General features: G+C 40.0%; 1 protein-coding gene across 2 annotated transcripts in view; it reads left to right on the forward strand.

Annotated features, from left to right (window-relative positions):
• The window catches only part of braf (B-Raf proto-oncogene, serine/threonine kinase), a 41,509-nt gene extending 24,377 nt beyond the window's left edge, over window positions 1–17,132 (forward strand). For both annotated transcript variants that reach the window (XM_067582529.1, XM_067582530.1), the window contains 8 exons: window positions 2,702–2,786; window positions 2,922–3,098; window positions 3,195–3,241; window positions 3,925–4,043; window positions 4,309–4,440; window positions 6,730–6,864; window positions 7,953–8,106; window positions 10,200–17,132. In XM_067582529.1, the coding sequence (XP_067438630.1) occupies window positions 2,702–2,786; window positions 2,922–3,098; window positions 3,195–3,241; window positions 3,925–4,043; window positions 4,309–4,440; window positions 6,730–6,864; window positions 7,953–8,106; window positions 10,200–10,222 (872 nt within the window). In that variant the 3' untranslated portion in view covers window positions 10,223–17,132. The remainder of the gene's footprint in view (window positions 1–2,701; window positions 2,787–2,921; window positions 3,099–3,194; window positions 3,242–3,924; window positions 4,044–4,308; window positions 4,441–6,729; window positions 6,865–7,952; window positions 8,107–10,199) is intronic.

Consider the following 17,132-nt stretch of genomic DNA (forward strand, 5'->3'; position numbering starts at 1 on the left):
TTGACATGTAGATGTATTCAGGCCTGGACTCTTATCAAGCATGAGAAATATGGGACAGAATGGACAATGTAAAGTCAAGTTACAACAACTTCCTGTTTCCTGTTTCAAAATCGACCGGCACGCCACATAAAGGATGTTCCACGAAAACTCAAATGCTTCACAATTTAGCTTTACAAAGGTCTCTAGGAGGAGTCTGTTAAAGTACAATGCCTGACAATGGCTTCACTTTGCGAAAGAGATGCAAAGTAGATTCAAAAAGGCTGACTTCCTGTTGGACTTAGGATATGGCTCCAAGAGGCTTTTTTAAAAGTCTCGAGATGTTACATCTGCCTACCAAATTTCATACATCTACGTCCAATGGAAAGGTGGGGGCTTTGACTTTGAAATTTTCTAGGAGCGCCCTCAAGCCATTTTGCCACACCCAAAAACAAGTGCCATGTCCAAGCCCAATTGCAATATCAAATTGACATATTTACTAGTTTGAACATAGGTGCAAAGTTTTGTGATTTTTTTTTTTTTTTTTTTGTATCCTAAAGGCCTCAGATATTTGTTTGTAAAATGAAATTGACGCATGAAATTCAAAATGGCTGACTTCCTGTCCGGCAAAAAAACTTGGATTATGTCCAGAATGATGAGACTAATGATCCCACCAAATTTCATGAGCATCTGCGCAACTTTATTTCAACATGGTCCTGCGTTCGGGGGTGCTATGGAGCCTGAAAGTCCACATCTGCCAATTTTCGTGAGTTTTCGAGCATCCCAAGCCCCTCAAAAATGCACTGGCAAAGGGGAATAATAATCTTTACAAAAACAATAGGTTCCTCGCACTTTCAGTGATCAGGCCATAAAAAGACTACCTACGAACACCTTTAATTATTTCATTAACCCTCACTGTAGTCCATATTGTATTTATCAAATTCCTTACATTAATATACTTCAATATATACTCCCTATCTCTCATTCTTAATGAGATTTTCTCAAACAAGGCCACCTTGCCTAGCTGAGTAATCCATTCCTGCAATGATGGTTTCCCTGGAGTCTTCCAACCCCTCAACAAAATCTGTCTGCTCACCATTATACTATACTGGGTCAAATCTGAAGTTCGACAGTCTGCCACAACTAGCGGGGCACTTAATATGTATAGTCAGTTTTTCTCATAATAATTTTGATTTCAATCATAAATACATTTACAGACTTTCCTTCAGTAGTTCTGTGTAAGAGGCCATTCCCAAAGCATATGCATTAATGTATGCATGATGGGTTAAAGCTTAAGTTGATAGATTGTGGAGAGATTCCAATAAAAACGATTTAGTATCTAAACTGGATCAATCTAATTTTCAAATCTACAGACAAATGTTCGATATCTTTACACATAATATCCCAATCTCTGTCAGCAAGTGAGTTACCCACTACTTTGATACCACTTTTTTCACATATGCAGTAGAAGTCCACAGTAGAGGTCTTCACAGTTTCAAAAATTCATGCCTGAACCCAAAAAAGACCCGGAAATGTAGTATCAGGAACTGAACCAGACCCAAACCCAAACTGGACCCGTTTATTATTTGTAAGCTGGTTCCAGACCCATGCAGAACCAAGAAATGTCGGACCCGAACCTGGCCTGGAGAGACAGACCCGATCGGCACCAACTTCACAGCTGATTGCTATTAACAAGTTAACATTAATTTACAAGTTGTCAAAAAGACTTTGTGTCTTACCTAATGTAAAGTTAGTTTCTCCCCCCTGCCTGGCCATGACGCATATAATCCATCCTCCTTGCCAAGAAAGTTGGTAAAATAAATCCAGGTTTTCTGTTATTCCTATCTTGCGGATTGAAACAGCATGGCTAATCCACTTATTCAGTTTCAAAGTCCACTTTGTGTCACAGTGACGGATGACAAACGCGACTCCTTCAGAATCATCTTTTGTAGTTTTGCTGCATCTAGCATAATAAAGATAACTTTGACTGTTTGCCTCTTTTGAACTATAATAATGATTGCTTGTTCATTGCCATGGCTGCAAACGTTAGCATTGCTAATTTGCTATCTGTGCTCTCCGAGACGAGTCTGACTTCTGCTCTCTGACCCCTTCAGCTCCTGAGCTGAAGGGTCGCGCAGGTCATTTGTTATCACTTTGTGGCCACAGATGCACTTTGCAGTTTGCTTGCGTTCCTTGCTGTTGCATACATGAACACACACAGCACTTCCATCATGATCAGTGCTGTCTGATTACGACCAGTTCCTCTCGGATCCACTCGGGTATTACACATTATGTTAAACAGACCCGGGACCTGCAGCAATAGAATAGGACCTGACCTGGACTCAACTGACCGCATAAAACATGGATCAGAACCTGTATGGGTCTTTGGTTCTAGGGTTTGGGTGGACCCATGAAGACCTCTACTCCCCAACACACGCTGATGTGTTAAAATCAAGTTCCCCTTTAAGTGATTACAATAACCTCGAGAGGGCGGAACAAGATGTGCATTTAATCTCTCTTTTGTGCTGCTGTGGTAATTCTTTTAACATGACACCGTTCAGTTCAGACTGTCGTGTTGAAGAGTTACAGAAATCTTACTTTGTCTGACCAAGGACATCAAGGTTGTGTGGTAGTTTGTTGTCAGATGCTGGTGGTGTGCATCCATGTGTGAAGATTGAGTGGATACATTATGTATCACACTGACGTATCCTCTTTGTCCTCTCAGGTGATGTGGCTGTGAAGATGTTGAACGTCACTGCTCCCACGCCACAACAGCTTCAGGCCTTCAAGAATGAAGTGGGAGTCCTCAGGTAACTCTTCCACCTACTGTTTAACCAGGAGACTCTGCTTATACATTAACAATATGACCTGGCACGAATTAAGGCCCTTTAACAGAGATATACAAAACTGTTTTATCAACCTGTGTGTGTGTGTGTTTGCACCAGGAAAACGCGTCATGTGAACATCCTGCTGTTCATGGGCTACACCACCAAGCCCCAGCTGGCCATTGTGACCCAGTGGTGTGAAGGTTCCAGTCTGTACCACCACCTGCACATCATCGAGACCAAGTTTGAAATGATCAAGCTCATCGACATCGCCCGGCAGACTGCCCAGGGCATGGAGTGAGTCCCTGACCCCACAATTACACAGACAGTCTCTTTCAGAGTTCACCATTCCTGCAGCAAGTCCAGTAACTTTTTTTGTCTTTTCCTCCTCAGTTACCTGCATGCCAAATCAATTATCCACAGAGATCTGAAGAGCAACAGTATCCTCTCACTGTACATTTTTCAACCACTTGACACACTGTCAAAGTGCTCATCAGATCCACTGGTGACCTTGTTTAACACACGCAGATGGCAGCTATAAAAAAAGAAAACACTGCCCATGATACTAGTTTATACTAGAAGTGAAGGTCCAAAACTGGAGGTTTGATGATGTTCATGATTTATCATCCTAAAAAGTGTTTCCCCTATAATTGTACAGAACGAGAACCCCTGCTAGGCCAAAACAATATATTTTAACGCCAAATATCCATTCATTCAGAAATAAATAGCGTTTGGAAGCTTCTGTGCAGCGTTGTTTAGAAACGTGAGCTGTTACCTAGGAAACTCTTGGTAGCGTTGCTCCTTTTTAAGGAATAGGGCAGTGCCTAATATGTGTGTTGGAAAAGTGAAGGGGGTTAGCTCTAAAGTTAGCAACAATGGGTTAGCCTTACCCGAAGATGCTAAACAGAGAAAGAGAACGGAGAAATGTGTGACTGCTGAGTCTCCCGACTTTTGCTTAGCGGACCCCCACAGGCCAGGCCAAAGCAGTCAGCCTAGGGGAAACACTGCTAACAGACGTCAGGGATGGAAATATAACCCCTGTCCTCAGAATACACAACTCCTACATAGCTAAGAACTTAGAGGTGGAAGAAGAGAGTATTTCCTTGACCTCCGCCCCCTCCAGATATTTTCCTCCACGAGGATCTGACGGTGAAGATTGGTGACTTTGGTCTGGCCACAGTGAAGTCCCGCTGGAGTGGCTCCCACCAGTTTGAGCAGCTGTCTGGCTCTATACTGTGGATGGTGAGTGTTGGTTTGTGGTGTGTTTTGTGAGTCTTTTGGAGATAAATGTTTTCAATTCTAGAGCAGCAGGGTTTAAATCAAACAATTTAGGCTTTATGCTATTATTATCATGAAGAAAACCAATACTTTTTTTTTTTATAACATAAAATATATTTGTGTTCTGGCATGAGTGCAAAGTGTGTACTATGTCCTCTGTGCATGTGTAGTTTTCCTTGGATGAAAGCAGCGTGTCATGTGACAGTCAGTCTAACCTGTGCTTTCTCAGGCTCCAGAGGTGATCCGGCTGCAGGACAAGAATCCCTACAGCTTCCAGTCAGACGTCTACGCCTTTGGCATTGTGCTGTATGAGCTCATGTCAGGAGCACTGCCCTACTCCAACATCAACAACAGAGACCAGGTCGGATGTTTGAACAAATCCTAACGCATTTATACAGTCTGTTTTAATGTTTTCATAGTTTTCATATTCCAGTTCAGTAGCTCCCTGCTTACACATGTACCAAACATGGTTAAACACACATGGTTGTCTATACAGAGAGAAGTCTAAACCAAAATAACCTCAGTGACCAGAAAAATAGGAACCCTGCCCCTGCAGGTCTTTTGCATGTGTTGCTACATAAATGCCTGCATGCACCAGCAACTCCAGTGATGGAAAAAAAAAAATAGAATATTTTCACCACCCAATAAGATTTCTGTTTTGAATATATCCACTATGCATTGTCTCAACTAACCAAGCGTCCTGAACTTATATACTTTAATGACTAACTTAAAGTTAGTTCTTAAAGTTATATTTCGTCACCCTGTTTGTAAAAGTAAGGATAAACTATAATGATGCTGCAGCTATTGTGCGTAATTTTCCATTTTTTTCTGGGAGACGGTTTGTCAACTTCGGTGGAGCACATTATAGTTGTGTATAGAGTTGTGAAGTGTGAGGGGTTGCTGGTTCTGGAAGTGTTATACCCCATTCTCTATTCCCATTTCAGATATTTCTTTAAACAATCTCTTCAATACTACTGAACATAGAAAGTCAGGACTCTCCTGGATAATGTAACGATCCTGTAGGTTTATATTCTGACCACCAATTTACATTATTTACACTACAGCTAAGAATTATTACAGCTAAGAATACTAGCTACCCATGAGCGTTGGCCACCAGGTAAGCAATTCAAAACACATCATCGCTGAAGCTGTAAAAAATAGCCATAGTTGTTGAATTCACTCAAAAGTGACCCAGAAATGAAAAGTGAACGGATTCACTAGATTGTAAAATCAGGTTCCTCAACACTGTGATCTTTAGCCTCTTAGCAGCGCATGTGACCAAACTGTTTCTTGCTGAAATGCACCTTGTGAGCCAGATATTTTATAAAACAGTTGTTCATCTTTCATTATGATGATTTCACCAGGAGAGTTTCATGTTGATCCAAGCCATAGAAGCTCATACTGAGTCACTAATGTTGTCTTCCGGAACCAGGGACCCCCAAAATAGCTCCTCTCACTTTGCAACTCTATAATGTACAAACATTGTCTCAAGAAGTTTTTTTACTCTTTTTTTTCTTTAACAGGCCCACATAGCACTGGTTAATGATTTAAGATGTTTATCTCTTTACAACATTCAGCATTTGGCAGGACCCATTGTGCTGTTAGGTTTGTATTCCACTTGGAAAGTGGAAGATATTTAGCCTAGCTTGATAATGTTAGCAATAATTCCCACTAGACATTACTTTTGGTTTATGCTATTTCAACACCTGCTGAGTCATCAGCAGCTCCTGCACACTCAGGCTGTTTGTCCTACATTATAGAAAGTAAGGGGCTAGCTAGCATTATCTGTCTGCTCCAGTTGTGGTGACAGCAAATAACCAGACTGTGAAGTGTCTGTATTCAGTACAGAGCTGGAGTCAGGATGTGGTTAGCCTAGCCTAGCATAAAGACTGGAAGCAGGGGAAAACAGCTACTCTGGCTTTGTCCAAAGTTCAGAAATACACCTACCAGCACCTCTAAAGCTCACTGATTAACATGTTGTCAGTAATGTGTATAAGTATATACCAATTTTATACATGTTATTATGTTTAAAGGGATTAGCTATAGCAGTTTGAGTGAGAATATCATCACAGATTAATAACTACCTGTTAATCTACAACCTGGCTGTAGTCCTTTTTTTAGCATTTCAACATAGATGCTCTCTGTGAATAGGGGTGGTGTTTGATGCAATGTGGGTGATGATCTCTTAGATTATTAAATAACATAAACAATAAGCACATAGTGTAAGTAAATATCCCTACATGGGTTAAATAAGATCAGGAAAAGGGAAACCACAGGGGGATTATACCTGTAGGCTATTGGTGGACTTTAAATCTAGTTAACACCATGGGCTTGTTTGCCTCTAATTCCTCCAGTTAAATTGTATATAATTATTATGATTATTATCTATATATTATCATCATTATTATATGTTATTATCTTTATAATTATTCAAGTGGCAGACTCCCGGCTCCATAGAGGAGGAGGAGAACATATTATAAAAGTGCTGGGATCTTGAATTAACTCAACACACCTTATGATCCAGACCACAAGCATATCTCCTAATGTTAACATGCAGGCTCTATTAGAAGCTACAGCTCTACGCAACATTAACAGCCTGTTTATCCTGCTGACTGATATAACAATGACTGGTATCTACTCTTCCCTGCAGATCATATTTATGGTGGGTCGAGGTTACTTGTCTCCCGACCTCAGCAAGGTGCGCAGCAACTGTCCAAAGGCCATGAAGAGACTGATGGCTGACTGCCTGAAGAAGAAGAGAGAGGAGCGACCCCTTTTCCCTCAGGTGAGACAAATAAATGTAGTGCAATTATATGCAGTTATATTTTTGGGGACCAGGTGGGGCCAAAAAAACCTTTCCTGAATTATATTTTATCATATTTTAGTAAGACATCTCCCTGTTTCCTGATCTGCTCCTGTTTTAATTTGCCTCAACACTTCCTTCATTTTAACCTGTTGTCTCAGTCTATTCAGTATAATGCACGCAGTGCACAGTAGGGGTGTAACAGTACATAAAATGAATGGTTCAGTATGATTTTGCAACAGCAGAGAAAACAAAAAAAAGGTAGAAAAAGAACATTTTGGTTTTTTATTTTGAAAAATGTAATCATCCAACAATGGTTCATTGGTCATAACTATTACTGAAACAGTTTAGTTGTGCTGTAGTGGAAACTATTACAGAAACCATTCTGCCGCAGTGAAAATGAATGAGGTTGCGGCTCCGCCCAATTCGCTGCCTTCTGGGTGTTTCTAGGCTAACGTGAAACATCAACAGCAAGTGTAGAGTTTCATTGGCAGTAGCTTAACACTGTTTGAAAAAACGGCAAAGTAGAAGTGATTGCAATTTAATTAATGAACGATTACAATATGTTTGTATTCAGCAAGTGAGCCATTATTGTACAGGTAATTCCATCCCCTCCAGTGTCTGTTACCCATCCTTTATTTGTTGGTGCCAACCACACTATGGTTTGATACTGGAATTTATTTTATAATAGAAAGACTGGTGTTTCCATTAGTCAGTGCTGATTGTAGGTGTATTTTAGTCCCAGAATGTGATGTAATGTCAGTAGACCAATGTGGATTTTTTTAAGGGGTGAGTAAAATGTTTCTCAAACATGTAGCAGCAAATTGGGTTTCAGTTTTTTATGTTATCTGTGAATTTCACATTATTAAGACATGTTTAATGTTGTTTAATCAATGAACAATTGAATTGGCTTTGCCAGTAGATGGCCTCCATTTACTGGTTGAAAACTGAAGCAATGACTCAAACACAATGCACATTTTTCTTGGTTTTGGTTGGTTGTGTTTTGCTGTGAATGGTGATAATTCTGATTCTGATTGATGACCCTGTGGCTGTGCTGTGTGTTTTTTCAGATCTTGGCGTCCATTGAGCTGCTGGCTCGCTCGTTACCCAAAATCCACCGCAGCGCCTCAGAGCCTTCGTTAAACCGAGCCGGCTTTCAGACAGAGGACTTCAGCTTGTACGCCTGCGCCTCACCCAAAACCCCCATCCAGGCTGGCGGCTATGGTGAGCTCAACAACACATACACATACACATGTGTTTTAACAGTATTTGTGGCATCTCTTTGATTCAATATATCAAAGAACCAACCTGAGTTGTTGATGTTGATGTTTCAGGTTGAAAGTTTCATTCACAGTAGCTTAACAAATATCGAAAAAACAGCAAAGTAGAAGTGATTGGAATTAATGGTAAATGGACTACACTTAGGCTATATGGTGCTTTTCTAGTCTATTGACCACAAGTACTTAACAACTCATGCCAGCATTCACCCATTCACACACACATTCATACACTGATGGCAGAGGCCGTCATGCAAGGTGCCAACCTGCTGATCAGGAGCAATATAATGCTTTACAGTGCTTCTAATGCTCACTCACCCATTCACACACACACTCACACACTGCTGGTGCAGCCATTGGGAGTAATTTGGGTTCAGCATCTTGCCCAAGGACACTTGAACATGCGGACTGGAGGAGCTGCGGATTGAACCACCAACCTTTTGATTGGTGGATGACCCACTCTGCCTCCTGAGCCACACCCGCCAATTACTGAAAGAGTAGGAAGAATATTTCTGTTAAAATACACGTTATTAATTCAAAAACAGCATTCTATTTTACATACAGGTGCAGTTGTTGTAAAATAGTTATAGCATGGATGATTTAGCAAAATCTGATGCAGATATTAAACACAAAGATTATAGCTGCATGAGTAGTTTTCTTAAACAATCAAATGACTGTATATAAAGGCGTCACTTGTAGTAACAAACCCACAGAGCATTATCACCAACTCTGCAGTTCCTCTCAGCTCTACTGAGCTTTTTTAGCCTCTCTTAGTTAATTGCTTTTGTTTTCCAGGCCACAATTTCCACTCTCATCAAACAAGCTCTGATAAATTCCACATAGAGCATGAGGAAGCTAGCTGTGTACTGTATTTTTCTCAGGAGTCGGTGGAGACCAAACCAGAGCTAATAGGAAAGTGTATATTGGTCAGGTGGACACAAACATGACTCCAAATCAATTATGTTGCTCTGTCTGCTTTATCTGAAAATATGAAACACTTTCACCGTATCAGATATTGTGTTTTAAGCTTGCTCCACCGCTTCCAAGTAGCAAATAAAATGATAAAAGTAATACATCTTAAATGTACAGGTTCACAAGATGATATTTTATTTGTATTGCACATCTTGGTAAACAACCACTAGGGGTGTAACAGTACGAGTATTTGTGCCAAATCGCCACAGTACAGACGTTACGGTTCAGTGCATGCAGTATATATATATTAAAATAGTTTAATAATCCACATAGTCCGAAGTGTGGAACAATAATTCTATAGCACAAGTTCTACCTGGAACGTTTTGGCAGTGCACCACTTAGCTATAGCATACTCATGGATGTATTCTAGCCAGCTTAGCCAAGTTAGCATGGTTACCCTGTTACCCTGGTTACCCTGTAGTGTTGCTGCCGTCAGAATTACAAACTAGAGACCCATGACACTGACCGAGTGCAACACTATTATTAAAATATGCACCATTATCTCTGGCCCTGTGATGGTTGTGTTACTGTTGTAGCTGCTGCAGGTCTGTCAGCAGGTGTCCTGACTCCTTGCAAGAAACATAAAGCTTGTTTTCTTTTTCCATTGCAGCACAACTAAACTGTTTCAGTAATAGTTATGACCAATGAGCCATTGTTGGATGTTTATATTTTTCAAAATAAAAGATCAAAAATGTTATTTTCTTCCTGTTTTTTTTTCCCTGCTGTACTGAACTGTGAATTTTGTGTAGTGTTACACCCCTAAGAACTACACATCTCAATATCCATGCATGAAGAGATGCGGAATGTTGTCAGTAATGTCATTCCATAGAGGTGGAGATGGGGAGAGCTGTACTGTGAAGATGCAATTTATTTCTACTTAAATCTTGTTTTGCCTGAGATGAGACACTCAGCTGAAAATACATTTCCACTTTCTGCCTTCATTTGAATTGGTTGAGTTAAACTGTGACAAAAAAGATACCAACAGTTAAACCTGATACTTGAAATGATTAAGCTCACTGCAACAGTGCTTACATACTAATTTTCTGCTTATGTCTTATTTTTTTTCAGGGGAGTTTTCAGCATTTAAGTAAGTGCTGACAATCCCACTAGTCCATCCCTCGTCACTTCTCAAAAGTCTTGTGTCCCTGCGGTGGATTCATTCATTACTGAAAAAAACTGAAAAAAATAGTCTCAAAGAATGTGCTGTTTTCTTCCTCTGTCAACCTGAAGAAGGCAGCCTCTCTGGAGTCCTTCCAGCAAAAAGCTGTCCAGCAGGCAAACAGCCACAGCGACAGACAAAACAGAATTAGGAAAAAATAAAAAAAAAAACAAAAAAAAAAGAAACTTGAACAACACAAAAAGGAAAGAAAAAAAAAACAAGACACGAAGATATCCATACCAAAACGGTTTTGAGGAGGATACGGAAAACTCCACGGATCGACCTGCCTGCTGGAGGGGAAGATGAAGGCAAAAGGAAGGGGAGACGTCAGGAGAAGTCGAGGTTTTGGGAGATACTCGTTCCGTCCTTTCCTGCTCGGGTGAGGAGGGAGGCTGGTTTGTCCAGCCGGGCCGCTGAACTGTGCTTTGACCGACGGCAGGACGGGGCCTGTGGAAGGAGGAGCGGCCTGGACCGGTCGGTTGAGATGGAAGGCCAGGTGTTAGCCCGTTCCTGAGATGAGTCAGAGGTCATTCAGCAGGAATTAACCCCGAAGGAAGACGACTTGAAAGATAGATCTATTTTTATTTTTTCATTAGTTTCTCATGTTGCAGATTTTAGCTAGGAGTTGCTAGGAATGCCAAGCTTTTTTTTGTCCTTTTGTTTCTTTTGAAGAGATGGTAGCTATTTTAGATGAAAGCTTTCCTCCCTGCCACGCAGCACAGGCCTTTGCTTTTTTTTCTTTTCGGGCTTAATGCTGACCAAATTCCACAAAATACTGTGTTTTGCCTTCTTGTTTGCCTCTAACCAATTAGAAACGAGTGATAAAACTGCTCTTGTATCTATTGGGAGTTTTTGCTAAAAAGGATTTCTAAACCTTCATGTGAAAGTAGAAGAGGTTCCTTCTGTAGATGTCTGGTCCAACAACAGGAGCTGTTCTTTAAGAGGAAAAATGAACAAATGAAATGCATGTTCATTAGTGAGCTTTAGAGGTGTTGGTAGGCATGAAAGATTTTGCTCCTGAGATGCTTCACCTTTTCAAAGGATTTCATGTGGAAGCAGCAGAAGCAGTTCTTTCCGTAGATTTCCAGTAGAAAAGCCTCGAGCCTGACATGGTCTGCCGACCACAGGAGCTGTTCTTAGGGAGGAAAAACTCAGATTTGTTTGCTACACAAGAGTGGTTTCTTTTTGTGTTTGAAGAGCCTGGTCTAAGTGGAGCTGCTGCTCAGGCTTTACACTGAGCTCCAGTGTAAGTCATGTGTACAGTACTTGTTGCTTTTCTAAGCTTCCAAGTTGTTACACAGCATCATTGCAACTAAGTTTTTCCTTTGCTTCTCACATTTTTCCAAAAAAAAACCTAACCTCAGATTTTTTTGTGACACCAAGTGCATGTTGTCATATTCCTTTTTGGTTTTTTTGATAATGTGGCTTTAATATTGCACTCAGCTTAAAATGGGGACCTTACTTGTTGCAGCTGCTGACTAATGTGCTGCAGCGTTACCTGCTGAAAGGACCGGTGATCCTCTGGAGAGTTCTGTTAGTCTTGGGAAAAGTCAGAAAATGTTCTTTCAATCTCACCTTTTACTTTCTCTACACATGCACCTGTACTTTTTCATTCCAGCGTGTGTTAAGGATTGTAGGTGTTATTACAGGTTCATTTTATTTTGTTATCGTCGTCATTTGCCTTTTTCTGTACAGGCAGGCCTGCAGATATTTACTTATTTATGTGAATTTTTTTTGTTTTGTTTTCTGGATTTATTTTAAGAACCGCTTTATTTGAAGCTACCAGTCTTTCTTTTGACGCTTGTTTAGTCGTTGTGACTCGTGTACTTGCACTTTGTAGAGATGGATTGAAGCAAATGAGCGACTTGCCTTTTCCTTTTCTTTTTAATTGAAGAATACATTGTGACATACGGAGCTGATGACCCAAAATTCAATTTCCAGTGCACGAGTCATCTGCAGGGGCTGAACTGTGAATACTGTGCTGGGAAGGCTCGATTGTCAGCTAAGGACCCTCCAGCAGCCGTGTATGTAACCATACCTACAGTGATGGGAGCTGAGCAAATGAGACTGCTGGCTTGATAAATGGATGTTGTGGAGGTGGAGCATACAGTTGAATCGTTGACATTCATTGAGGATCGTGTACGTCTTTCTGTCATGAACTAACCCTCAGGCATCTCCTCACATAGCAACGTTATTACACGTTTTGTCGCCAACCTTTATGGAACAGTCCAATGTGTAAGGAACTATACCAGTTTTTCCTCTTACCCACAATCAGGTGAGAAGATAAACATCAGTGACATATTTGTGTGTCCAGGACTGAGATCATGTTGCAACATATTTAGCCTAGCTTTGCACAAAGACTGGAAGCAGGGGGAAACTGCTAGCTCTGAGCAAGGACAGTCTATTACTTTCCACGGATCCTGGATCACCATCTCCTGTAATTTAGACATTTTTTGTCACTGAGCAGCTCATATAATGTGTTATAAGAAGCATGTCGAAAATGCAAACTGGTAGAAAATCTTCTTAAGTGAGAAAAACCAGGTCAGGCTGGTGCAAAGTGACAAACATGACAAGGTCACCACCTCAGCTACTGTCATCAGTAATCAACATCTTAAATACCGGTGATTTTATATCATTTTGAAGTTACACAGTATGTAGGTTTATGTGTATATTTATGTGTGTAAACAGTAACAATGCTGCCATATTGATGCCTTTAGATGATGTTATTTTGAGTGTCGATGGAGCAGCTACAATGTTAGCATAGCTCTGATCGATCTGAACTCCATTCCTGTTGTTGTTTTTCCCAATTTATAAGTGGCTAAAAAGAATACAGTGAGTTTGTATTTCCAACATTCTTCCTATAACAGATTTTATGAGCTGCTCCTTGATTGAATATACCCAAGTAATGGGAGATAGTGATCTCCTGTAATCCTGCTCCATCAAGTGAAAAAGAAGTATCTCTGGACTGGATGCACAAAGATGACATTGATATTAATCTCACATTACTCAGGGTAAGACATCAGACAAGAGCATTTTCTAATTCATCACGTGATAAATGATGAATTATAACCAAACCAAAATCTGTGTGAAGCGTGATATCTACTGGTGGAAGCAAGGTACTTAATGTCCATCTGCTATTGGTCCAGTCCCAGGTGATGTCACTCTGTAGAGTGCGTGTTCACTTCATTTGACCTGGCAGCAATGGTGGGGCAAAGCCTTTGAAGGTTAATTCCAGATTTATTACACCATTCATGTTCGTGATAACAGCATTGCACCCACCAAGTTAATACCTAGGATTTGGGAAGGCAGTAAGGCTGTCACTTTTTTATTTGAAGGTTGAACTAGTGTCCCAACATGGAGAAAAAAATAAATCTGATATAATCTGTTTGAATTTAAAATTGACAGTGTGTAGGCGCAATAGGCTGTGCCTTGTACTCCACCAGTTCAGAAAATGTACTGTCCATCTGGCCATTGCATGTCCTGTTGCCCTAATCAGTAACTAGGCTATTGTTCTCTTTGCCAATGCAAAATGGAGAAAGCTAGCAAGCTGAATAATCATTACACCACATGAGTAGAACTTATTTGGAAGGAAAAACAAACGTAAATGATAAAAATGATTGCCAAACTGTCAGTTTTAATATCCACCAGGTTATAGAAAAACCCCACCGCACACCACCTGCCCAAACAGCAGACACACGTTAGCAAGTAGCATTTAGCTGCTAAAGAGCCAGATATTTTTCAAGAACAAACCAGAGCTAAAAGGAGAGTGAATAGTTGTCATCTGGAGACAAGAAATGTGGTTTCAGATGAATGCTAACATTGCTATGTGTTCACTGGGTGTGTAAATAGGTGGTTAGCTAACAATTGTGCTGTAATAACTTATGGTGGAGGTTGTGTTTTCAGCTTGTTGTGGACTTCTGTCCCCAAGTAGGTTAAAATGAAAAAAAAAAAAAAAAAAGCTGGTGTCACCTGACACTAAAGACCAGCTAATAGCAGCCATTCCAGTATGTGGGTTTCACCAGTAGATTTTAAAGAAGAGAGCTCCACAGGTTTTGGTTTGCAGTTTGCACTACTCTGTTATCTGTCCATTACTTATACGTGACTCCCCCACAGTATGCGGGTTATGGTTAGACTGATATACAGAGACAATGTAGGGCTTTTATTAAATATGACATATCGTCCAGTCGTGTAACACCTCTGATATGATAGAGGTTCCTCTCTGTCCACAACTTCACCAAATGTGGGGAAACCTGAGTTAACATGTTATTCACTCTCAAGAAGATGAGAACCACCTCAAGGATTGTCTGGGTTGTGAAGGAGACTTTGAGTTACTTGATGTGAGAGAGATAATTGTCGAGAATTTATTTGTCGTGAAATTGTACATTTTTGAAGATAATGAAGAAACTGTGTCATAATGTAGGTACCTACAGATGAGGACTGAGGATGTGGGAAAGTGTGGATTCTGGTTGTAGTCACTGAATTCACAAACGGTGTCGGAATTCTGAAATATTTTTAGACTTGATATTCTCAGTTTTTCTTTATTTTAAGAATACTGATTTAAGTCAGAAGAGTTCTTTCATGAAGTCAGACTGTGTTCATTCTCAGAATTCTCTTTAAATCTCAGAATTCTGAATTTAAAGTTAGAATAATTGTGTTATTGTGATATTATTGGGCTTTATTCTGAAAATGAAGAGTTGTATTTTATAGTCGTCAAAGACATGAAATGTGAGGAGAGTGAGAAGGAAATGACAGGCGGGCACTTCTGTTTACACCTAGAATCTTGAAATTCAGGAACTAAGATCAGAATTTTTCTTTTTTAAATTCATACTTAAGACAAAAGTCTGAAAGGTGGGTGTCATTCTGTCACAAGGTCAACACACACACACACACACACACACACACACACACACACACAAAGATAAATAGACAGACAAATGGGCAGTTGAGTTTCCAATCCACTGAAGCTGCATGTCTTTGGACAGTAAAAGAATATGGAAAGAAAGGGCGCACTAAATCTGACTTAAATCTCACAATAATTCAGAATTATTAGATTAAAGGGTCAGTCCACATAAATGACAAAAAAAAACATTTACTCACTTCCCTCCAGTGGTATCTATTCAGTCAGATAGTTTTTGTTTTACGTGTCTAAATTTGAAGTCTCTGACATTTCTTCCTCCAGCCCAACACAGTGGAGGTGAATGGAATGTAGTTTGTGCTGCTCAGTGCATTGAATTTATTACTCTGGATAATGTGCAGACTTCACAGTGAACTGTTATAACTGGAATTACTTTCCACCAAGGAAATCTTCCCTAAGAGAAGTGTTGATGGTGGCTGTGCAGCAAGTAAGATGAAGCTAATTTACTGTCATAGTGAATCCCTTAGTGACTTAAATGTACTGTCTTTGAGTTTGTAATAAATATATAGTTTTAATCTCATACTAAAACTTTCAACTCCAACAAACGAGGGTATTGAACCAGACGATTAATCAACCGTCTAGGCCAAAGTCCAGAATCTTTAACTGTAAACTTCTGTAATTAATCCAGACAAACATATCAAAAATAAGACACAACATATCTAAAATAAGACAGAACAAGAAAGGAATTATTTGATCGATGTATAATATAATACTCATTATTGAGAGAAAGGTGATAATTATTCTGATATAGATTGTGGATGATATTGTCCATGTTCACCTCCATCGTATTGGGCTGGAGGCAGAACTCTCAGAGACAGATATCTCAAAATCTAGACAAATGAAACCAAAACTGTCTGCATGATACATCCCACTTTTTTTGGATGCTGCAGATGACAAAAAAAGTTCTCTTAATGTCCCCTTACTTGCTTGTTTTGATGCTTTTGACCTTGGAAACTGCTGTTGTCGAGTGAAAGAATGAAAGAGGTTCTCAGAATCACAGTTCTGTGAGAACTGAGCAACATATAAAAACTGTGATGTGGTCAAAAGCTCCAGAACAGTAGAGATTTTTCTGTCAGCTGCTGCTGTTTGATAGACCCAGAGTGAAGTGTTAGCATCACTAGATGCAGCACATGTCCTCAGTCCTCCTCCACACATCAGTATCAGCCTTCACAAGCCTGTTTGTAGATTACAGTGGCAGTTGGCAGCTGTAGGGCTGTTCTGGGATCAGCTGTTGCACGTTTTTTCAGATTGTTCACATGTCGGGACCTGAGGAAGTAAACAGTAATGTCTTTCAGAGTGCTGTATTTATTTTCCTTGGAGATCTTTTATTTTCTATGAGAATATTATCACACATGTATATCTCCTGAAACGTCATTGAATCTGCAGGAGGAAACCCTGACCTCCATCACTGAGGGGTCTCCTCTCCTCCACCCACCTCTGATCTCACCACTCCTCCTCCTCCTCCTCCGCTCTTCCTCTTCCTCTTCCTCCAAGACTTTGTGTTTAGTTTTCTGTACTTTTCATTGTCCTTTTTTTTTTCTTTCTTCTGGAACATTCCCTCCCTCTCCCTCCTTGCCTGCACCTTAAACCCAACAATTCCTTTCAACTGAGAACTATCATGAAAAAACTTTATGGAGATTTGTTTTTTTTTTTTTTTTTTTGTTTGTTCGTTTGTTTTTCCACCTGTAAATAGTTGTACAAAGGAAATACTGTCAGTTTGCTAGGAGGCATGGAGACTACAAATGTAACAAATTATAAAATGTTCAAAATAAAGAGACAAAGATTAAAAGACATTTTGATAGGCAGACCTCTGAGAAAAACGGTTGAGTGTAAAAATATTTAAGGCTGTATCATAAGGAGAAAGAGCTTAATGTATTTGTTGTGAATATGAAAAACTGATATATTAAAGAAGTGCATGAAAACTGTA

This window comes from Thunnus thynnus, chromosome 23 (assembly GCF_963924715.1).
Source record: "Thunnus thynnus chromosome 23, fThuThy2.1, whole genome shotgun sequence".
In the NCBI taxonomy this organism is placed as follows: domain Eukaryota; kingdom Metazoa; phylum Chordata; class Actinopteri; order Scombriformes; family Scombridae; genus Thunnus; species Thunnus thynnus.